Source organism: Myotis yumanensis, unplaced genomic scaffold, assembly GCF_028538775.1.
Source record: "Myotis yumanensis isolate MYYU_CA2020_CCGP unplaced genomic scaffold, mMyoYum1.0.hap1 SCAF_20, whole genome shotgun sequence".
Taxonomy (NCBI): Eukaryota; Metazoa; Chordata; class Mammalia; order Chiroptera; family Vespertilionidae; genus Myotis; species Myotis yumanensis.
In genome coordinates, this window is record NW_027223771.1 from 13102602 (window position 1) to 13127103 (window position 24502).

At 42.8% G+C, this 24502-nt stretch overlaps 1 protein-coding gene and 1 pseudogene across 1 annotated transcript; one reads left to right on the forward strand and one right to left on the reverse strand.

The window, feature by feature from the left end:
• Positions 1–2918: 2918 nt before the first annotated feature.
• Positions 2919–6792, reverse strand: LOC138998570 (nucleophosmin-like; annotated as a pseudogene).
• A 13996-nt stretch (positions 6793–20788) lies between these two features.
• Positions 20789–24122, forward strand: LOC138998571 (zinc finger protein 551-like). The gene is made up of 3 exons (XM_070400718.1): positions 20789–20909; positions 22381–23140; positions 23225–24122. The coding sequence occupies exons 1-3, from the start codon at positions 20789–20791 to the stop codon at positions 24120–24122; spliced, it is 1779 nt and encodes a 592-aa protein (XP_070256819.1).
• The last annotated feature ends 380 nt before the right edge of the window (positions 24123–24502 follow it).

The window sequence follows — 24502 nt, forward strand, 5'->3', positions numbered from 1 at the left end:
TTATTCCTAGGACTGAGCCCTTCACAGATTTTTCCCTATGGTCCCCTACAGGCTTCCCACTCTTGCTGGCTCCTGGATTCCAACAATTGTGCCTGTACCTCCTTGAAGTTTTCTTTTCCTGTCTTCCTTTCTTTCTTTCTGTTAATCCTCACCCCAGGATATTTTTTCGCATTGATTTTTAGAATGAGTGGAAGGGAGGGACCGTGGGTAAGAGCAGAGACAGAGGAAGTGAGAGAATTGATTGGCGGCAGCCTCCCCAATTTGGCCAAACCCCCTCCGGGGCCTGGGATTGAACCTGTAACCCAGGTACATGCCTTTGATGGCAATCAAACCTGTGACCCTTGGGAGTGCGGGCTTATTCTCCAAACACGGAGCTCACTGGCCAGGGTGAGGTTTTCAAATGCACACTGCTCAGCATCTCAGCCCCTGAGAAGGAGGCAATGTCCTTGAGGAAAAGTGGCTTCAAATGGCACAATCATTTCTGTGCATGAATGAGTACACACACACACACACACACACACACACACACACACACACAAACACACACACACGGTCATATCTGGAGGATATAAAGCCTATCATTAAAATTGCTACATCAAAGTGCTCACATATGTGTATATATGACACATGTGCATACGCGCGTGAACCATCATACCTCTCCATTTCCCCCTCCAGAGCCTTCTCTATGCCTGTATATATACACACAAATGCACACACACTCTCCAGGCAGGGAGGCAGGGGCTGTGGCCCAGGAATTCACAAGCACAACACTAACAAACTCCAGGAGTCGGTTGCTTTAACATCATTTATTGAGTTGGGCCATCTGTGTATGCCTCCTCACAGAGGGTTTTGAAGGTAACCCAGTCTTTGTCTTGATCAAATCTAAGAATTCCTGACAGTAATGACTGTGATCACCAGTCGCAGTAGTATACATTGCAGTTCAGGTAATGCATGGATAGTTACGGACTTGGAAATCAAATTTCAGGAAGTGATAATAAGTCCAATAAGTGCACCACATTCCCACCACCCAGATATACAAAAGCTGTCCTCTGTGGGTCCAGATCCTTCTCTGTGTGTGGTGTATGCATGCAAGGGCTCACAAGCTCTGCAGACTGGGCTGGCAGGAAGGTGCACAGGTGCAACCCTGGAAATCGATGGCAGTCTCATCCAAGAGTTCCCACAACGGCCAAGATGCTGGTCTCCTGTGGAAGGAGCACTCCCTCACTGTGCTCGCAGGCCTCCTTCCAATTCCCATCTCCAGGGAAGCCCGGGCCTTATCGTAGGAAGTAGGTCCACTTCTTGTAATCTGTAATGGACTTGGCCATCAGCGGTGCCATCTTCTTCACAGGCTTCTTCTGGCCGCTGACCACCCGCTTCCCAGGGATGGGGTGACAGCTGTGGCGACGGGCAGGGTCAGAGGGAGCCCGGGTGTCTGCTGCGGGGGCTGGGGCAGGCGGGGCTTTTTCCTGGACATCTGCTCCTGCTCCTCCTCTTTCAGACGATTCTGAAAAAGGCCTCTTTGCTGGTGGGTCCTGGGGCCTGTTGGTGCTGAGGTGCAGGACCAGTTCTGGGACCTCCTGCTCTTGGGGCAGCAGCTGTGCCGTGTGTTCTTCCCGCCTTGCTTTCTCCAAGGCGCGGTGACACTGCTGCTGCTTCCAAAAGGGATCTGTCTCTGCAACTGGTGCTTCATGGTGTTCCTCCAGGCCAGGCAGCTCCTCAGGTGTGTCACTAGTTTGCCCACGGCTCTATTAGATGTTCACTTGTAAACCTACACAAAGGTAACTTGAAATCACCAGATTAAATAAACTCAAGCCTAATTAAGCACCCAGATTTCCCATTCCTCTTGGTATATTATTTTAATCCTTACTAATGGCAAATATTCTAACAGCAAACACCCATTACATTGGGGTGGACACAAATTTTCCTAAGTATTAAGCTCTCATCCTTTCCTATTTCCTGCCTCTACTGGCATGCTCGAGGGGCTTTATGAAGATCATCCTGCTTGGCCTGATGAGGTTGCTGAAAACCTCTCTTCCAGAGTTGATCACATTCTTCTCAGTCTCTCTCTCATTCTATTTAAATGTTAATATATATGGATCAACCTAGGAACTCAGGGACAAAGTTAATGGGCAACTAAAAATTCTAATGTATTAAAAGTTACTGATGCTATTGCATATAGGGCAACCGTAAGTAGCACTTTTTTTAAATCCTCTTCGTGGATGTTTTTTTAACTGACTTTAGAGAGGAAGGGGAAGAGAAACATCATTTAGTTGCCTTCATATGCATCCCGACCGGGAACGGCCTCAACCCTTCGGTGCACGCGACAACACTCCAACCGAGCCACCCAACCAAGACATGAATGGCACTTTATTCCCCAGTGTGCACCTAGTATTTACCATTGCCTTAGGTTAGCAAACAAATCAACTCTTGTTTCCAACCTAATTTTAAATTCTCCATGAAAATCCTATTCTCATTTAGGATCTTAATTTCTCAATAAGGACCAGAGAACCAGGAGCCAAAGTCTTTGGAGGGTGGGGATCCAGAAGTCACAACTTACGAAATGAATGTAGCTACAGCTATTCTGAGTCTTTTTCCACCCAACCCATTTACCATAAACTATTCAGCATAAAATACACCAAACTGGTAGCCACAGTCATGTGACCACAACAATATTCCTCAGGAAAAAGGTACCTAGTCAAACATCAGGAAAATACTTCTGAAAGTTCTCAATGCACTGCAGCACTTTTAAGGTTCATAGTTCCAACAGTATCCTTTAACTTGGCTCTTTTAACCCAGAATGACAACCTCTGATCATTTACCCTTTTTTTAAAGCTATTACCCAATTCCACAGGAAGATTTTGGAAAATAATTTTCTTAAAACTCCCCATAACAACATTGTCAAGCTTCTAAGTCCATACTTACTCTTCATCATCATCATCATCCTCATCATCATCCTCATCATCTTCATCAGCAGCAAGTTTTACTTTTTTCTTTAAAAATAAAAACAATAAGACCTCATGAGTAAGTGCCCAAACTGAAGGCCAGAATGAGACCTGTAACAAATAAATTACATCCCTACCTGTGGGACCTTGCTGGCACCTCCAGGGGCTGACCGCTTTCCAGACATACTTAGGAGTTTCACATCCTCCTCCTCATCATCTTCTGACTCTGTATCTTCCTCCACAGCTAAAATAAATTTAGGAGGCACTACTAAAACTCAACCCAGAAGCAATAACTCACCAAAAAGGGCATTAATATATAATAATGAGTATTTAAAAACAGATTCTACTACTTAAAAAAGGCAAAAAGCAAACACATTTTACAAAAAGGAACCGTGGAGCCTAACACTCATTACAGGTTTTAAATGCAAAGTAACAGGTGTTTCCAGTTATAAATTAGTAATATAACTACTAGATTCCCATTTAAACCTACTATAAAGACAGTAGTCCAGAAGGAACAAGGTAACTGCATAAAAGACAACAAAAATAACATACCTACTAAGTGCTGTCCACTAATATGCACAGGCCCTGAACCACACTTCAACCGTAAGACCACAGGTGGTGTTATTTCAAAGCCACCAAGGGAAACCTAAAAGAGATTTGAAATCAATAAATATTGTACAGAAAATAAAAAGTTAAATGTTTTGGTATAAAACCTGCTCATAACTTACAAATGTTTGTGTTAACAGGCATGACAGACAAATCCATGAACCAAATGAACAAACCAATGAACCCGTTTTCCCACCTGATACACAAGAGCAATCACCATGTTCCAGTGTTCATCATTCAACCCTGCAGCAACAACCAAGCCTATCTCCCTGGGGTAACCTGCCTGAGGGCAACAGAATTAGACCTTGCCATGAAAGCCAATTACAAGTGCCCTTACTGTTGGCTGTACAGACGTTTTCAAAGTTGCCAGTGTTACTTTAATTGGACTGCCTTCGTAATTCATTGCCTCTTCTTCAACACTGTGCAGTTCATCCTTTGCTCCAGCTCCTAGACTGACCTGTGAACAGAAAAATAGCACTTCAACTTAAGTTTCTACATCATACAATCCCCCCAAAAGTTCTTTTTTTCTTTTTTTTATTGCTAAAAGTATTACAAAGGGTATTACATATGTGTCCTTCCCCCCCGCCTTGACAATCCCCTGGCCTCCCTTACCCCCCAGTGTCTTATGTCCATTAGTTATGCTTATATTCATGCATACAAGTCCTTCGGTTGATCTCTTACCCCCCTCCCTCCTGCCCCCCAACCCTCCCTGGCCTTCCCGCTGCAGTTTGACAATCAGTTTCAGGCAGCTCTGCCTCTGTATCTATTATTGTTCAAAAGTTTGTAATGGTATTTATTATCCATAAATGAGTGAGATCATGTGGTATTTTTCCTGCATTGACTGGCTTATTTCACTTAACATAATGCTCTCCAGTTCCATCCATGCTGTTGCAAATGGTAAGAGTTCCTTCTTTTTTACAGCAGCATAGTATTCCATCATGGAGATGTACTAGAGTTTTCTAATCCATTCATCTACTGATGGGCACTTAGGCTGTTTCCAGATCTTAGCTATGGTGAATTGTGCTGCTATGAACATATGGGTGCACATATCCTTTCTGATTGGTGTTTCTGGTTTCTTGGGATATATTCCTAGAAGTGGGATCACAGGGTCAAATGGGAGTTCCATTTCTAGTTTTTTGAGGAAACTCCATACTGTCTTCCATAGTGGCTGCACCAGTCTGCATTCCCACCAGCAGTGCACAAGTGTTCCTTTTTCTCCACATCCTCTCCAGCACTTGTAGTTTGTTGACTTATTGATGATAGCCAGTCTGACAGGTGTGAGATGGTATCTCATTGTTGTTTTGATTTGCATCTCTCGGATGATTAGTGACTTTGAGCAAGTTTTCATATGTCTCTTGGCTTTCTGAATGTCCTCTTTTGAAAGGTGCCTATTTAGATCCTTTGCCCATTTTTTGATTGGATTGTTTATCTTCTTTTTGTTAAGTTTTATGAGTTTCCTATAAATTTTGGAGATTAGGCCATTATCAGATATGACATTGGCAAATATGTTTTCCCATGCAGTGGGCTTTCTTGTTGTTTTGTTGATTGTTTCTTTTGCTGTGCAGAAGCTTTTTATTTGGATGTAGTGCCATTTTAATATTTGACAAAGGAGGCAAGAACATACAATGGAGCCAAGAGAGTCTCTTCAATAAATGGTGTTGGGAAAAGTGGACAGATATATGCAAGAAAATGAAACTAGACCACCAACTTACACCATACACAAGAATAAACTCAAAATGGATAAAGGACTTAAATGTACGACAGGAAACCATAAAAATTCTAGAAGAATACAAAGGCAACAAAATCTCAGACATATGCCGAAGCAATTTCTTCACTGACACAGCTGCTAGGGCAGTTGAAACTAAAGAGAAAATGAACAAATGGGACTACATCAAAATAAACACCCCCAAAAGTTCTTATGTTAAAAACGAGTTACTTATAAACTTTTTGCTATTACCACTGATGGAAAACTAATTTGTGCACAATGTTGCTTTCAAGTTTTATGGGACTTTTACAATCAATTTCTCATATTCAGTAAATTTGAACAAATGCATAAAAATGCATTAGATGACATACAGGGTGTCCCAAAATATGCATATACACTTTAACAGCTGGTAGCTCAATTTTGAAAATGAAATGCATTTTAACAAACACTGTCTTTATGATTATTCAAAGCGTGTGTATATATATATATTTTTGGGGGGGGAGGGAGATGACACCCTATAGTTGTACATGTCATCACCTATCCACAGTATGATTACCCAACATTTATTGACCACCTACAAGTTAAGCAGCAGGCTATGGTCAGGGGACAAAGAACATTTACCACTACCCCAAAGACTTTGTAAGGCAGCGGTTCTCAACCTTCCTAATGCCGCGACCCTTTAATACAGTTCTTCATGTTGTGGTGATCCCCAATTTTATTGTTACAAATTGAACATAATTAAAGCATAGTGATTAATCACAAAAACAATATGTAATTATGTATGTTTTCTGATGGTCTTAGGCAACCCCAGTGAAAGGGTCGTTCAACCCCCAAAGGGGTCATGACCCAAAGGTTGAGAACCGCTGTTATATAAGGCATCTTAAGTTTATAAATATAAAAAGTTGAACAGTAGTGTAACTGGACTTTTATATGATTACCAAAGGAGTAGTAAAAATACCAAGTTTTGTATCACAGCTATACAGAAAAATCAGTATACAATACCCAGTTATAAAAATACTATAATAAAAATTAAGTATTAAGCCACACAAATAGGAACTAAGGCTGGAATCAAGAAAGGTTTAGTAGTATATTTTGAAAAGTTTAAATACCGTTCGTAAAGATAATTGGTGCTCATTTTCATCATTATCCACCTTAAGTGGTAATCTTTGTCGGCCTTTAGTTCACAACCTGAAAAAGAGCAACTAAAACATAGAGAAATAACACTGAACCTTCAGTGTGGGTAACCAAAAGGAAACAATTAACTTGTGGCTTTTTACTGTTCTACCAGGCCTTTCATCCTAGATTTCTTAGGGGTGCATATATCCTTTCTGATTGGTGTTTCTGGCTTCTTGGGATAGATTCCTAGAAGTGGGATGACTGGGTCAAATGGGAGTTCCATTTTTAGTTTTTTTAGGAAACTCCATACTGTTCTCCAGAGTGGCTGCATCAGTCTGCATTGCCACCAGCAGTGCACAAGTGTTCCTTTTTTCCACATCCTCTCCAACACTTATTGTTTGTGGATTTGTCGATAATGGCCATTCTGGCGGGTGTGAGAAATTTTTTGATACATGCAACCGTAGTAAAACAAAGGTTTATATTTTTTATATTTATTTTATATCTTTAAATGCCATTTAAGAAAGAAAAATAAACCAATAAAATGAGTTTGCATGTCACCTCTGACACTCATGTCATAGGTTCGCCATCACTGATCTATATGGATATCTGCCTTATTGTTGCTTGAAAACACAGTGTCAGTAGGAACATAAGGGGAGAGTGACTTCGATGGGACCAATGCCTGGTATCTTTTCTTTTTTTTAATTAAATCTTTATTGTTCAGATTATTACATTTGTTCCTCTTTTTTCCCCCATAACTCCCCTCCTTCCAGCTCCCACCCTTCCCTCTGCCCTCACTCCCCACCCCACTGTCCTCATCCATAGGTGCATGATTTTTGTCCAGTCTCCTCCTGCATCTCCCACACCCGTTCCCAAAACCCCCGAAGAATAGTCAGTCCATTCCCTTTCTATATCCCTGATTCTATTATAATCACCAGTTCATTCTGTTCCTAAGATTATTTATTCACTTGATTCTTAGATTCATTTGTTGATAGATGCATATTTGTTGTTCATAATTTGTATCTTTACCTTTTTCTTCTTCTTCCTCTTCTTAAAGGATACCTTTCAGCATTTCATATAATACTGGTTTGGTGGTGATGAACTCCTTTAGCTTTTCCTTATCTGTGAAGCTCTTTATCTGACCTTCAATTCTGAATGATAGCTTTGCTGGATAAAGTAATCTTGGTTGTAGGTTCTTGGCATTCATCACTTTGAATATTTCTTGCCACTCCCTTCTGGCCTGCAAAGTTTCTGTTGAGAAATCAGCTGACAGTCGTATGGGTACTCCCTTGTAGGTAACTGAGTTTCTTTCTCTTGCTGCTTTTAAGATTCTCTCTTTGTCTTTGGCTCCTGGCATTTTAATTATGATGTGTCTTGGTGTGGTCCTCTTTGGATTCCTTTTGTTTGGGGTTCTCTGCGCTTCCTGGACCTGTAAGTCTATTTCTTTCACCAGGTAGGGGAAGTTATCTGTCATTATTTCTTCAAATAGGTTTTCAATATCTTGCTCTCTCTCATCTTCTGGTACCCCTATAATTCTGATGTTGGTACGTTTGAAGCTGTCCCAGAGGCTCCTTGCACTTTCTTCATATTTTCGGATTCTTTTTTAATTTTGCTTTTCCGGTTGGGTGTTTTTTGCTTCTTCGCATTTCAAATCTTTGACTTGATTCTTGTGCTCCTCTGGTCTCCTGTTTTGAGTCTGTATAATATTCTTTATTTCAGTCCGTGGATGCTTTATTTCTAGTCGGTTCACAGCATTGAGGGTCTCATTAGATTTCTTGTAGATCTCAATAAGTTTATCGACAGCTTCTAGAGAGTACTTGAGAGACCTTAAAAGTGTGGTTCTGACTTCAATATCTTCCCTTGATAGTTTTGTCCTGTTTCTTTGTCTTCGCATTTTTTATGCTTTCTTGGTGCAACCCCTAGTTGTCTTTGTGTGCAATCTTGTAGTTAAGCCTTGATTGTTGTAGTTAATACTAGAGGGATTTGACCTCCAGGCCGACTGGCTGTGAGAATCAGCTGTGTCTGCAGTCCCTGGTAACTTTTCTGATGTCAGGAAATGAGGGAGCAGATATATGTGAATGTGGGGAACATTATGAACATAAAATCCTTGGAGTGAAGCTGCTCATGGGCTGTACTGTCCCCATTGTGACTGGATATGAACTTTGATGATGTGGCCATTGCCATGTGGAGGCTCCTTGATGAGGCTCAGAGACTTCTGTAGTGCGATGTGCTGCTGGAAGTATTTGCACTGGTATCATCTGTAGGTAAGCCCTTCACATCTCTCCTAGTGTCCTGAAGTGATGTCCTCTCTTCTTTGTTTTCCAAATGTAGCTTTCTCTCTCCCACAGCCAGACAATGGGCTAGTTTTCCCAATGGTCCTGTAAATGTGCTGTGGCTTCCAGTGCTGACTTGTGATGTGTGGAGATCCCTGAGCAAAGGACTCCATGAATAACCATCAAACCCATTGCCTCAAATAGTGCAGGAAGTATCCGGGAATCAGGATTGTTGCAGAAAGTTTAATGAGTTCCACCTCGAACTTCCTTTTCCAGTGAGGAAGACTATGTCCACATGCATGGCTTCCATTTATGACCCCTTCCTCATGTAAAGGCTGTTTGTGGCTATGCCAGGTTATGGTCTTTACTTACATGAACCAGAGGCAGTTCTTGTAAGACATTCCTTCCATTGTTTGAAATACTCTGTTACCTGGATACTATTACATGCTGTGTTGATCAGGGCCAGTGCTGAACTGCTCACCTTTGTTGCCTTTCAGTAAAACTCAGAATATTTGTGTTTTATGTGCATGTAAAGTAGAATTTCCAAAGGGAACCCTTGTTATTTTCACAGGGTGAACTTGCAGGATGATCTAAGAGGTAGTCGAGCTCGGTTGAGGTGCACCTGGTAGACCTTTGTCCTAAGGGCTGTGTTTAGATAATACTAGGAACCTGCTCATGTACAACAGTGTTTAGGTTCAAGTGCCACTGGCAGTAGCTCATTTTTACCTTTTCATTCCCATGTTTGACACTTTGCTGACCTCTCATTTGATCTGTGACTTCCTGGATTTTAGCTAACCTTTACCTCTGTGGCCTTTTTGCAACACCTATCCACCTGTAAGGCTCTGTCTGCAGTATTCTCAAATGTTAACCTGCACATGTGTTATGAGGTGCCAACATATGCTTCCGTAGTCCTCAACACAACTTCCTTATTTCTTGAATTTTACATGAAATAAGCAACCTTCTGCACAGCTTGCACAGGTCACCATCAGACAAGCCCAGCTGAACACTGTTAGCAGAAGAATGAGCAGACAATCCAGCTTCTATTTCATTGGGTGCTTGCCATGTTTGTTTATATTTTGTTTGGGATCCTCCCCATTTCATGATCTTAAGTAGCACAGAACTTCACAGCAGCATCTTATATATTCTTCCCAAGGATATGTTACTGTCAGTCAATTATATGGAACCAATGTCTTAAATGCAACACTTTTGTAAAGGCACTTCTCCCTGTCACCACCGTCGACATTCATTTCAGCAGTATTTTTCTGTTTTCAGGTTGTTGGCATAAATCGGATGGTGTGGAGGCCTGTTCTGAGCAGAATGTATCTGTACAAGGGGAGTTACAGGTCAGGGCTTCTAAGACAGCCTCAGCAACCCAGAGGACCCATCTTTGTAAGCAGTGTTTCTCAGTGTTCAAAGATATTCTGCATCTGACTGAGTCACAAACAGCAGACTTTGAGCAGAAAGGATTCTTCAGTGATGCGTGTGTGAGAAACTTCTGTTTCAGTGCAAACCCTCACCAGCAACAGAGGGAAGCCAGTGGAGAAGCCCTCGGAAGGAGCTGTGGACAGGGCCTCATTTGTGATCAGGTTCAGCTTCTACTTACCAGGGCTCCCCTCAACCAGGAGGGAGATTGGGGAAGACTTCCCAGCCATCTCAGAGCTTCTCCTGAACCAGGCCACTCTCAGCACTGAGGAACCACACAGTGGCAGTGAGATTTCACAGGAATTACTCAATAGCAACAGGCATCACCAATGCAGTAAATGTGAAAACGCTGCCAGCCACAACCAGAACCTTGCTCAACATCAGGGCATCTGCTCTGGAGAAGTGAGATATGAGTGAAATACATGTGGGAAAGTTTTCAGATGTATCTTTAACCTCAATAGACATAGGAGAGTTCACACTGGAGAAAAGCCCCATCAATGTAGTGATTGTGGGAAATGCTTCAGTCAAAGCTCTTACCTTATTAAGCACCACAAAGTTCACACTGGGGAAAAGCCTTATGAGTGTAGTGAATGTGGGAGGTCATTCAGAAAAACCTCTACTCTCAATAAACATCAGAGAGTTCACACTGGAGAAAGGCCGTATGAGTGTACTGAATGTGGGAAGTCCTTCAGTATTAGGTGTAACCTCACTGTACACCAGAGAATTCACACTGGAGAAAAGCCTTATAAGCATAGTGATTGTGGTAAGTCCTTCAGTAATATGTCTATGCTTACTGTACACCAGAGAATTCACACTGGAGAAAAACCATATAACTTTAGTGAATGTGGGATGTGTTTCAGGCATAACTCCACTCTCAGGAAACATCAGAGAGTTCACACTGGAGAAAAGCCATATGAGTGTAGTGACTGTGGGAAGTCCTTTAGCAGAAGCTCTATTCTCATTCAACACCACAGAGTTCACACTGGAAAAGCACCTTATGAATATATTAAATGTGGGAAATCTTTTTTCTACAAATCTTTCCTCATTCAACACTTGAGAGTGCACACTGGAGAAAAGGTTTAAATTTGCAGAAAATTTTTTATCTTTCTCACCCCGAATACCAATACCAATGGAGAAACTTTTACACTCATTTACTTGAATAGGAATCCCTTTTATCAGAACATACACTCTGCTAGATTCCTTATAAGTTTCAGGTACAATTGAGTTTTTCAGAAATTGCATTGCACCTGCTAACGCACTCAGTCCTACTACCTGATTGATGTCACTGCGAGTATTTGTGAGGAAATTATTTCACCCCTACCACCTAGCTCACCTTTAGAGTGTGCATCACTCACAGCCTCTGCATACTCTGAGGTTGTACTTGAGAATATCATGAATATTCCTAGCTTCTGGCTGGATCTTCATTTCTTTCTCTCTGACTTGAGAATTGATCTGACCCAGGTTTTCTTCAAAAGCCCCCTGCCTCAGCTAAGAAATGCTAACACTTCAGGGACATTGTGTTTCTCACATTATGCTGTGGGGAATTGTTTCAGGTTCCAATTCACCATCCTGCAAACCTCTTGCTGTCCTTTGCTCTGGTTTATGATCTATGTAAAGGTGCTTTTTATTTGGTACCTTAAGTTTTGTTGGTTGTATTCAATTCCTGGGATTATTGAAAGGAAAATAGTGATTTGTTAGTATGGACAGGTGTCCCAGACTACCTGTGCTTTTGTAGGCACCGCTTGATAGCAGAAAATCACTCTTTATTCAATATTGGCTGATTTTGCATTGCTGAAGAAGGCCTTGAGAGAAAGTGTGCATGACTTTGTGGTTCTAATTTGTTGTCTGGTGCCTCTTTTATCGTAGAGGTCATTGGTCACCCTTAATAGGCAGTGTTTATTGTGCTCTGTGAACAATGTGAATTATATTCTGTGTTCACAGTATTTATTACTTAAGTGTCAGCAATCTTTAGGGGAACTGCTGTCCAAGTGCTATAAAGAGGCCATGTGTCATGAAGTATGAGATTTCATAGGCTGGTGTCATTTGTTGTAAGACTCTGAGGTGGGATTAGTATCTACACTAATCAAAGACAAACATGCAAATTGCTGTACCTTCACTACACCTTAAGCCACACCCATCAGCCAGAGTGGCTATATGCAAATTACCCTAAACAAGATGGTGGTTAATTTGCATATACTGGCTGCGAGCAAAGACTGAAGACAACATGGAAGCGAAGTGCTACAGAAGGGAACAAAGTAGAGGTGGCAGAGACAGTAATGAAGCCAAGGTTGTGGAGGCGGGAGGCGGGAGGCGGGAGGTGGGAGGCGGGAGGCGGGAGGGCAACATCAGCCAGAACAGCTGGGGGTGGGAGGGCCAACCCAGCAGCAGTGACTGGAAACTGGAGGGAAAACGAAACCTGAGCAGCTGGGAGCAGGAGGGGAAGTCCGTCTCAGTGGGTTTTGCTCCCTTCTCTGCTTTGTACCAGCTGCAGGAAGCCCTATAGCTCGCAGGAATTTTCCTGCAATGGGCCTCTACTTGGGACATAAACACTGTTTGCATAGTCATGGGAGACAACTGCAGTTAAACTAGATTAAATGTGCCTCTTCTTGAGGTAAATCCAAAATTACCCTGGGGCCTGTGGCTTTTATGCTATTTGAGGACATTCTGAGGACCTCCATCGCTATTTCCTGTAGCTGAAGTCACTGGCAGAGAAAACAATCTAATGGTTTTGTGGATTCTCCTGGTCCCTCTATGGTGTTCACCTCAAGGTTGTTGCTCAACAGGCAAGACCTCAAATCTAGAGGAAGCATAATGCTGTATTCAGTCCCAGGATGTGTCTTTTATAACCAGTCAGCATTCCTGTTGATTCCAATGGCAATAGTCTTCACTACTTGCCAACATTTGCTGCCTCTAAGGCAAGGATGTTCGCCCCCCTCCCCCCTCCCGCTCCCAGAAAAGGAGAACTGACATGCAACAAAGCACACCTTTCTCATGTGTGCTATTTGGTGAGCCCTGACATAGAGATAAAGCTGTGAAACCAACACATGTGAAATAAACCCACCTGTAACTCATACCCAGGGTGGGGCACTAATGGGCTCACAGATTTAAGTTCAGAAAACACAGAGATTATTCTTTTAAAAAATATCTTAGAAAATACTTTTATTCATTTTTGGGGGGGGTGGGAGAGTGAAGCAAGGGGAATAGAGATATAAACATAGATCTGCTGCCTCCTGTAGGCCCACCACTTGGGATCCATTTGGGGATGTGCACTGACGTCGAATCAAACCAGAGACCTTTCAGAGAATGGGATGACACCCAACCAGCTGAGGACAGTGGATTAGGCAAAGTTTATTCCTGTATTGTTGTTATTAATTAATGTATTATTTTCCATAGCAACAACTCTAAACATAATTTTGCGTCATCCTATGTTTTCCTAATACCCTGTTATAATCTCTCTCTGTATTTCTTGATCCTCCATGGTGTCATGGATTTTCCTTTTTTATTTAACAATAGAATCATTCATATTGTTCATAATTTTATAGGTAGTATATGATGTGTACTCTTTAACAAATTCTGGTTTCCTCCATGCTATACTGTTATTTTGAGATTCAACACATGCTTATGTGAAAAGTTTATTTAATTCTGAATAGTACAATGTTCTGTAAACAATCACTTTATCTATTGATCTGTCAAAATAACAAAATACTATGTTTTTGTTATTTCCAAGTTGGGGTATTATAAATAAATATTCTGGGACTATTTGCGTTCAGTTCTATAGATAGACATATGTTTTACTTATCAAAATGTTGTGTAGATTAATGTTTTACATTTATGATATGCAGAACTGTGAGCCAATATGGTCATTCCCTTTGCCTTCCCTCTAACCCACAGTATATAAAAATTCCAGTCTTTCTGCTACCCTGAAAGGACCTACAATGGTTAGCCTTTTCAAACAGTAACCATGGGAAATGCATATATTGTTAACTCACTTTCGTTGTAATTCCATCTACCTAATAATTTTTTTTATTTTAAATATTTTTTTATTGATTAAGATATTACATATGTGTCCTTATACCCACGTTACCCCCTAACACCCCCCCCCCCCGGCTCATGCCCTTACTCCTCCCCCGCCGTTGTCCATGTCCATTGGTTAGACCTATATGCTTGCATGTAAGTTCTTTGGTTGATCGTTCCCCCTTACCTCCACCCTCCCCTACATTCCCTCCAAGGCCCGACAGTCCAATCAATGCCTCTCCGTCTCTGGATCAGTCCCTGTTCATCAGTTTCTGATGTTCATTATATTCCACAAATGAGTGAGATCATGTGGTATTTATCCTCCTCTGACTGGCTTATTTCACTTAGCATAATGCTCTCTAGTTCCATCCATGCTGTGGCAAATGGTAAGAGTTTTTTTTCTTCTTCCTATTCTTAAAGCATACCTTTCAGCATTTCATATAATGCTGGTTTGGTGGTGATGAACTCCTTTAGCTTTTTCTTATCTGTGAAGCTCTTTATCTGACCTTCAATTCTGAATGATAGCTTTGCTGGATAAAGTAATCTTGGTTGTAGGTTCTTGGCATTCATCACTTTGAATATTTCTTGCCACTCTCTTCTGGCCTGCATGGTTTCTGTTGAGAAATCAGCTGACAGTTATAAGTAACTGACTTCTTTCTCTTGCTGCTTTTAAAATTCTCTCTGTCTTTTGCTCTTGGCATTTTAATTATGATGTGTCTTGGTGTGGTCCTCTTTGGATTCCTTTTGTTTGGGGTTCTCTGCGCTTCTTGAACTTGGAAGTCTATTTCTTTCACCAGGTAGGGGAAGTTTTCTGTCATTATTTCTTCACATAGGTTTTCAATATCTTGCCCTCTCTCATCTTCTGGTACCCCTATAATTCTGATGTTGGTATGCTTGAAGTTGTCCCAGAGGCTCCTTACACTATCTTCGTATTTTTAGATTCTTTTTTCAATTTACTTTTCTGGTTGGGTGTTTTTTGCTTCTTCGTATTTCAAATCTTTGACTTGATTCTTGCAATCCTCTGGTCTGCTGTTGGGAGTCTGTATAATATTCTTTATTTAAGTCAGTGTATGCTTAATTTCTAGTTGGTCCTTTATCACAACATCGAAGGTCTCACTAGATTTCTTGAGGATCTCACTACATTTATTGGCGGTTTCCATAAAATTCTTGAAAAATCTTAGAAACGTGGTTTTGAACTCTATATCTAGTCGTTTGCTGTCCTCCATTTCTGTCATCTGTGACCTGTTTCTTTGTCTTCGCATTTTGTCTACTTTCCTGTGTTGCTAAAGTGGTTTTGTGTGCTAGGTGTCCTACAGGGCCCAGTGGCTCAGCCTCCACAGTTACCTGAGGTGGACACTCTTGGTGCACCCCCTTGTGGGCTTTGTGCACAGTCTTGTTGTAGTTATGCCTTGATTGTTTTAGGTGTCACTGGGAGGAATTGACCTCCAGGCCAATTGGCAGTGAGAATCAGCTGTGTCTGCAGTGGGAGAACTTCTGTGCTGAAGACACCCTTCTGGGGCAAGACTTGCTTCAGTGGGGCTTTGGTACTCACTGAGTCTGCCCCCTGAGTGTGTTCCTTATGAATCTGAGGAGTTGTAATCTGGATGGTCCCACTCTGACCACTGGGTACACTGGCTCTTGGATCTAAGGAGGTGCTAATTAAGCCTCTTCCTGAGGAGGTGCTAATTAAGCCTCTTCCTGCATATCTCTTCTAGTTCGTCCTTTATAACAACATCGAGGGTCTCACTAGATTTCTTGAGGATCTCACTACATTTATTGGCGGTTTCCATAAAATTGTTGAAAAATCTTAGAAACGTGGTTTTGACTTTTTTTCTCAGCAGGAGCTACGAAGAGATATGCAGATTCCCCTTCCTTTCTGGGAAGTTTGGGGGTGCCCAGATAAGGCCTAGCTGTGAAGCAATGTGGTTAAACTTTTCATACAGTAACCCTGGGAAATGCATATATTGTTAACTCACTTTCATTGTAATTCCATCTACCTAAGAATTTTTTTATGGTGAACATTTTTTCATACATTTCTTTGTACTGTATTTATCTGCTTTGCTAAAATGTCTGCTGATAATCTTTTTCAAACTGTTTCAATAAATTTATTATGTTCACTGAAAAAGGACTGTGAGGATGTAAGACATGTGCTTAAATTTCCCTCATTCCTCAGTGACTCAAGTGACTCTTTGCCATATGGAATCATCGGTTCTGAATCCTGAAAGGAAAATTATTTTTCTCAGTTTTAATGCTATGTACAACTGAAGTCTACTTATACCATATAACCTATCCATTTAATCTGCATTTTTAACGTTCAGAGCCACTCTTTTTTAAGTCTAAGCATTCATTAATATATTAAGTGATATGGAGTTTTATAGTATTTGTCTATTTCCTGGTGTAAATACTGTCATAATGGTCAGTTTTAAAATACCAAAATAATAGCATTGATCATGGATATGATAATTCAGTAGCACATCATTGTATTTTATTTCCAACACATTGATACAGTAGCAGCAAATATGCTACAAAACTTTCCAAACAACACAGAAAAATTATTGGGATCCTCAAGTTTTATACCTTTCTTAAAATTTGATTTAAGTAAGCTTGATTTAAATAATACATTAAAAATATTTTAATTGATTTCAGGGAAGAAGGGAGAGGAAGAGAGAGAAACATCAATGATGAGAGAGAATCACTGGTAGGCTGCATCCTGTACCTCCATTCTCCCTGGGAAATGAGCCTGCAATCCAATTATGTGTCCTCACAATGAATAGAATGATGATCTTCTGGTTCATAGGTAAATGATCAACCACTGAGATATACCAGCAGGGCTACAGTATTTAAAAATTGTTAAAATATATGTAATTATTATTTTTAATATATTTTATTGATTTTTTACAGAGAGGAAGGGAGAGGATTAGAGAGTTAGAAACATTGATCAATCAGTTGCCTCCTGCACACCCCCTACTGGGGATGTGCCCACAACCAAGGTACATGCCCTCGACCGGAATCGAACCTGGGACCTTTCAGTCTGCAAGCCATCCCTCTATTCACTGAGCCAAACCGGTTAGGGCTGTAATTTTCGTTATTCATAGTATTACAGATGTCTCTCATTTCTCCCTGTATACATATTCTTTGGTGGATCTATTCCATACCTGGCCTTCCCCTCCCCTCAGAGATCTATCAGTATGAACCAGTTAAGCAGACCTCCAGTCCTGTTCTCCAGAACCACCTGTGGGGCCTCAACGCCAATACTCACCAGGGTCATTGGCTGGCATGAGACATCCCCTGGGTCATTGCAAAAACTACATTACCCAGAAAGCACTGCGCCAGAGTTAGAGCTGTAGGAGCATTTTGGTGCCTTCACATCCGGTTGGGGTGGGACTTCCTGTGTCCTCCTCCTGGCGGTCATTTTGAACTCTTCTGTGGGTGCACAGACTCAGGAGCTTCAGCGGTTGGTGGCGAGTAGCCGGAGGTGTTGGAGGCAGCTGCCCGCTGGGCAGGGTGTGTCTGAGGCTTGTTGACCTCAGACGCGATTGGGGCGTCCGTGCCTCCCCGACTCCTCTCCACTCACACAGTTTGACTCAGCGTCACCCCACTGAACCCTCCAGCCTCTGTTCCCGGCGCCGCTCGGGTCCCGCAGCCCAGGTCGCAGCGTCCAGCACAGTGAGTCCTCGTGGGGGACCCGGGGTGAGAGGGGGAGGAGGGCGACGGGCTGCAGGGCCGCCGGGTGAGGCCGTGGGGGGACTAAGCCGAGAGGTGGGGACACCCAGGCCTGGTTTGTGTCTAAAGGCGACAGAGAGGACGAGAGGCGGGTCCCGGGAGGAGTTTTACTTTCATGTTTAGGGCGACGGGGCTGCGGGTGGTTGTGAACAGCAGAGGGATGAGGCTGAGATGCGGGTCTAAACGTTCCCCAAACGCCCAGAGGAGGAGCCGCCTCCAGGAGAGAGGGCGGCAGTGAGGGCGGGAGGAGGGGCTGTGAACACAGCGACCCGGCAGGAGGCGCCCTGAGGACCAGCCCTGAGGGAGGGGCATCTCTGCCTCGCTGGACCTCGGGCCTGAGCCCCTGGGTCCTGGCGGTGGGTGCCAGGCCCTCAGCAGCCCTTTAGTTCCCACAGGTTCCTGCAGGTGAGAGCCGCTGAGCGGGCTGGGCTGTGGGGCTATGTCAGGGCCTCACACTCTCGTGGCCTCTGAGATAGTGGGGTCCTGGGACTGTTCAGCCCCTCTTCTCGGGGGACCTTGGATCTGGGAACTTTAAAGGGACACCGAGCCCAGAACCCTAAGTGCAGGTCAAGGGTCATATGAGGGGCACCTGATTTTGGCAGCCAGTGGAATTGTGTGTGACAGGTGTTCCCATGCATCGGTTCCAGAATGTGCAAAGGCTTGGAGTGAAGACTCAGCTGCTTCAGGGAGGAGCAGGTGTCCATTTTTTAAAAATAGCAACTGGAAACAGTGGGACAGGAATCAAGTGCAGAGGAGCTTTGTGACCACTTGGGTTTCTGTTCGGCTGGTGATGGGGTCATTGGGGTAATTGGTCAGTAGAGCAGATGACCTGTCCCAGGTCTCATTAGACTCCCTGTGGCTGCAGCATGATGCACAGTATGGGTGTGAGGACGGTGGTAGAAAGGCTAGGACGGAAGCTGCTGTGCTAGTGTTGGTGAGTGTGATGGTAACTGGAGCACAGTGGTGGTTGTGGATGTGGGAGACGCGGTTGCATTATGGATCAGTGATTTCAGTGTAGCCACCTGGATTTTCTAATTTTGAGAATTGGAGAGAGGGGTAAGAATCACAGAGGATATAAAGATTTGATTTTAGCACCTGATGGTAAGAAAGCACCATCAACTGACAGATTTCCATAGGGGGAAAAGTAGTGTTCATGAGGAATATAAAATCTTTTATTTTTTCCTATTAGGGTATGAAATATTTCAGAGATCAGTTCATGATCATCTGGAACTCTGAGGAGTAGTTCAAGATGACGACTACTTAAAAAAATAGTAAAGCCTATGGAGCAGGGAAGAGTTGTAGATCAACTTTTCTTTTATTAATTGGAGGTAAAAGAGTAATTCAAAAAAGGTGAGACTGTGGCTGGTGCATATTTCTTTCTTTCTTTTTTTTTAAACTGGTAATTATTTTTTTAATATAGTGTATTGATTTTTTACGGAGAGGAAAGGAGAGAGATAGAGAGTAAGAAACATCGATGAGAAACATTGATCAGCTCCTTAATGTATTCATACACCCCCTACTGGGGATATGCCTGCAACCAATGTACATACCCTTGACCAGAATTGAACCTGCGACCCTTCAGTCCACAGGCTGATGCCTGATCCACTGAGCCAAACCGGTTAGGGCCATATTTATTTCTTAAACACTCACCAGGATTTCTTGTGACCCTTTGTGTGGTGTGGTGTGGTGTGTTGCAACCAATTTGGTTGATTTGCTTATGGGCATGAGTTGGCATCTGTGGGCATGGGGTAGAGGACCATAGGCAGTGGTACTTGAGTACTGAAGGGTGGGAGTGTAGAAGAGACATCAATGCAACAGCAGTATTGGTGGGCTCTGGATAACTGAGATCTGATGTAGTTTTCAATAGGCGAGGTTAAAGAAAAAAAACAGGTTGGGAGGGAGGCCTTCATAGCAGAACTGAAGGCTGTGTTTGGACAATCAGAGTCCGGTTAGTACGTGATACTGTTTGAACTTGGTATGCATTCTCTGGAAAACACACGCTGAATAATAACTAAGACCAAGGACATGTCTATGGGAGCTGGGGCTATGGGAGTGCAGGTGTGAGAGAGGTGTGGGAGTAGGAGTGATGTGGTCTTGGAGAGGGAGTGTGAATTCATGGCCACAGATCCATGATATTGACATAGAGGGAATGAAGGTTGAGTTTGTTTCTGGTGATAACTGGATGATATAACATGGGGAATTGTAGGGTAATTCCTGAAAAGATGGGTGTTGTGGCGCTACATGCCAGTTCCAGAATTTAGGTGTCATATTAGGTGCACACCTGCCTGTTGTTGTTGGGCTGATACAGTGATCAATAGGAATGGGATAGCACACATCAATGTCACCTGGGCTGGAAAATCTCTGCTGGCTTGGGGAAGGGAGAAGGGTAAGAGAGAAATACATACAGAGGAGGTGAGTTAGAATGTTGAAAAGACGGTGATTAGAAAACATCCTCTCCTCTTCATGGCATATATGTGTTATCTTTGAAGATGTGACTCTCGGAATGAAGCTTCATGAGAGAAGTGGGATACAAAAAAGTATGTGGAAAATGTGGTGAAAGTGTTGGCCTCAGCACCCTAGGATTGGAATCAAAAGGGTGACGAGTGATGCCATGTTTTTCGGGGTCTTGAAGGGAGAAGATGTTGGACAACAAGGATATTGCCCCACAAGACCAGTGTCAAATCACTCACATCTGTGTTTTTGATAAACATTTCTATGTACCCTATGTTGGTGACACCCATTGCATTGACCCTAAATGTGAGGCCCTGAGGTCAGGTATAATTAATCTGGGCATCTGCTCTATTGTTGTGGGAAGACACAGTATCAGTAGGAATTTAAGGATATAGTGACTCTGATGGGTTCAAGGCCAGCTCTTTTCTGTGATGTGGGAGTGGAGGGAGCAGATGGATATGGAGAGTGGAAAGTATGATGAAATTAAAGCCTAGGAGAGAAGCTGATCATGGACTGAACTGTCTCCATTATGACAGGATATGAACTTTGAGGACGTGGCCATTCCCTTCTCTAAGGAGGAGTGGGGGCTCCTTGATGAGGCTCAGAGACTTCTGTACTGCGATGTGATGCTGGAAGTGTTTGCACTGGTATCAACTGTAGGTAAGCTCTTCACATCTCTCCTAGTGTCCTGAAGTGATGTCCTCTCTTCTTTGTTTTCCAAATGTAGCTTTCTCTCTCCCACAGCCAGACCATGGGCTAGTTTTCCCAACTGTCCTGTACATGTGCTGTGGCTTCCAGTGCTGACTTGTGGTGTGTAGAGATCCCTGAGCAAAGGACTCCATGAATAACCCTCAAAAGCATTACCTCAAATAGTGCAGGAAGTGTCCAGGAATCAGGATTGTTGCAGAAAGCTTAATGGGTCTCACCTCAGACTTCCTTTTCCTGTGAGGGGGACTATGTCCATATGCATGGCTTCCACTTCTGACCCTTTCCTCTGCTAAGGGCTATTTGTGACTATGCCAGGTTATGGTTTTTACTTACATGAAACACGGACAGTTCTTGTAAGACATTCCTTCCATTGTATGTAATACTCTGTTACCTGGATACTATTACATGCTCTGTTGATCAGGGCCAGTGCTGGCTGCTCACTTCTGTTGTCTTTCAGTAAAAGTCAGAATATTTGTGTTTCATGTGCTTATACAGGGTGAACATGCAGGATTATCTAAGACAGTGGTTCTCACCTTCTGGCCCTTTAAATATAGTTCCTCATGTTGTGACCCAACTATAAAATTATTTTCGTTGCTATTTCATAACTGTAATGTTGCTACTGTTATGAATCTTAATGTAAATATCTGATATGCAAGATGGTTTAAGGTGAACCCTGGGAAAGGGTCATTCCACCACCAAAGGGGTTCAGACCCACATGTTGAGAACTGGTGATCTAAGAGGTAGTCAATCCCGGTTGAGGTGCACCTGGGAGAACTTTGTCCTAAGGGTTGTGTTTATAGAATACCAGGAACCTACCCATGTCCAACAGAGTTTAGTTTCAAGTGCCACTGGCAGCAGCTCATTTCTACCTTTTCATTCCCATGCTGGACACTTTACTGACTTCTCTTTTGATCTGTGACCTCCTGGATTTTAGCTACCTTTACCTCTGTGGCCTCTTTGCATCCCCTGTGTATGTGTAAGGCTCTATCTGCAGTATTCTCTAATGTTAACCTGCACATGTATTATGAGGTGCACACACATGCTTATGTACTCCTCAACACAACCACCCCATTTCTTGAATTTTACTTGGAATAAGATGTAAGCAACCTTCTGCATAGCTTGCCCATGTCACCAGCAGACAGGCCCTGCTGAACACTGTTAGCAGAAAAATGAGCAAACGATCCAGCTTCTATTCCATGTTGTGCTTGCCATGTTTATTTGTATTTTGTTTGGGATCTTCCCCGTTTTATGATATTCACTAGCACAGTACTTCACAGGAGCATCTTATGTATTCTTCCTACAGATATGTTACTGTCAGACAAATGCATAGAATCAACGTGTTAATTGCTACACACTTTTGTAAAGGCACTTCTCTCTGTCACCACAGTCGACATTCATTTCGGCATTATTTTTCTGTTTTCAGGTTGTTGGCATAAAATGGACGATGCGGAGGCCTGTTCTGAGCAGAATGTATCTGTACAAGGGGAGTCACAGGTCAGGGCTTCTAAGACAGCCTCAGCAACCCAGAGGACGCATCTGTGTAAGCAGTGTTTCTCAGTGTTAAAAGATATTCTGCATCTGACCGAGTCACAAGCAGCAGACTTTGAGCAGAAAGGCTTCTTCAGTGATGCATGTGTGAGAAACTTCTGTTTCAGTGCAAACCCTCACCAGCAACAGAGGGAAGCCAGTGGAGAGAAGCCCTGGGAAGGACCTGTGGACTGGGCCTCATTTGTGACCAGGTTCAGCTTCTACTTACCAGGGCTCCCTTCAACCAGTAGGGAGGTTGGGGAAGACTTCCCAGCCATCTCAGAGCTTTTCCGGAACCAGGCCACTGTCAACACTGAGGAGAGACACAGTGACAGTGAGATTTCACAGGAATTACTCAATAGCAACAGGCATCACCAATGGGATAAATGTGAAAACGCTGCCAGCCATAACCAGAACCTTGTTCAACATCAGGGCGTCTGCTCTGGAGAAGTGAAATATGAGTGCAATACATGTGGCAAAGTTTTTAGATGTGTCATTAACCTCAATAGACACAGGAGAGTTCACACTGAAGAAAAGTCCTATCAGTGTACTGACCATGGGAAGTCCTTCCATCAAAGGTCTTCCTTCAATGAACACCACATAGTTCACACTGGAGAAAAACCCTACGAATGTAGTGAATGTGGAAAATCATTTAGGCACAGTTACCTCCTTTTTATACACAAGGGAGTTCACACTGGAGAAAAGCCCCATCAATGCAGTGATTGTGGGAAATGCTTCAGTGAAAGCCATCACCTCATTCAACACCACAGAGTTCACTCTGGAGAAAAACCTTATGAGTGTAGTGAATGTGGGAAGTCATTCAGTCAAATCTCTGTTCTCAAGAATCATCAGAGAATTCACACCGGAGAAAAGCCGTATGAGTGTAGATACTGTGGGAAGTCCTTCAGGCAAATGTCTACTCTCAATAATCATCGGAGAGTTCACACTGGAGAAAAGCCGTATGAGTGTAGTTACTGTGGGAAGTCCTTCAGGCAAATCTCTAATCTCAGTAAACATCGAAGTGTTCACACTGGAGAAAAGTCGTATGAGTGTAGTGACTGTGGGAAGTCATTCAGGCACATTTCTAATCTCAAGAAACATCGGAGAATTCACACTACAGAAAAGCCCAATGAGTGTAGTAAATGTGGAAAGTCCTTCAAGCAAAAGTCTGATCTCACAGTGCACCAGAGAGTTCACAGTGGCAAAAAGCCGTATGAGTGTAGTGACTGTGGGAAGTCCTTCAGGCAAATCTCTAATCTCAGGAAACATCAGAGACTTCACACTGGAGAAAAGCCGTATGAGTGTAGTGACTGTGGGAAGTCCTTCAGGCAAATGTCTACTCTCAGTAATCATCGGAGAGTTCACACTGGAGAAAAGCCGTATGAGTGTAGTTACTGTGGGAAGTCCTTCAAGAAAAAGTTTGATCTCACAGTGCACCAGAGAGTTCACACTGGTGAAAAGCCGTATGAGTGTAGTGACTGTGCGAAGTCCTTCAGGCAAATCTCTACTCTCAATAATCACTGGAGAGTTCACACTGGAGAAAAGCCATATGAGTGTAGTGACTGTGGGAAGTCTTTCAGGCAAATCTCTAATCTCAATAAACATCGGAGAGTCCACACTGGAAAAGCACCTCATTAGTGTATTGGCTATGGGAAATCTTTTCGCTACAAATCTTTCCTCCTTCAATACTTGAGAGTACACACTGGAGAAACGCTTTAAATGTGCAGGGAATTTTTTATCTTTCTCACTCAGAATACCAATACCAATGGAGAAACTTTACACATATTTACCTGAATAGGAATCCCTTTTATCAGAACATACACTCTGCTAGATTCCTTATAAGTTTCAGGTACAATTAAAGTTTTCAGAAACTGCATCACACCTGCTGACCCAGTCAGTCCTATTACCTCATTGATGTCACTGCGAGTATTTGTCTGGAAACTATTTCACCCCTACCACCTGGCTCACCTTTAGTGTGTGCATCTTTCACAGCCTCTGCATACTCTGGGGTTGTGCTT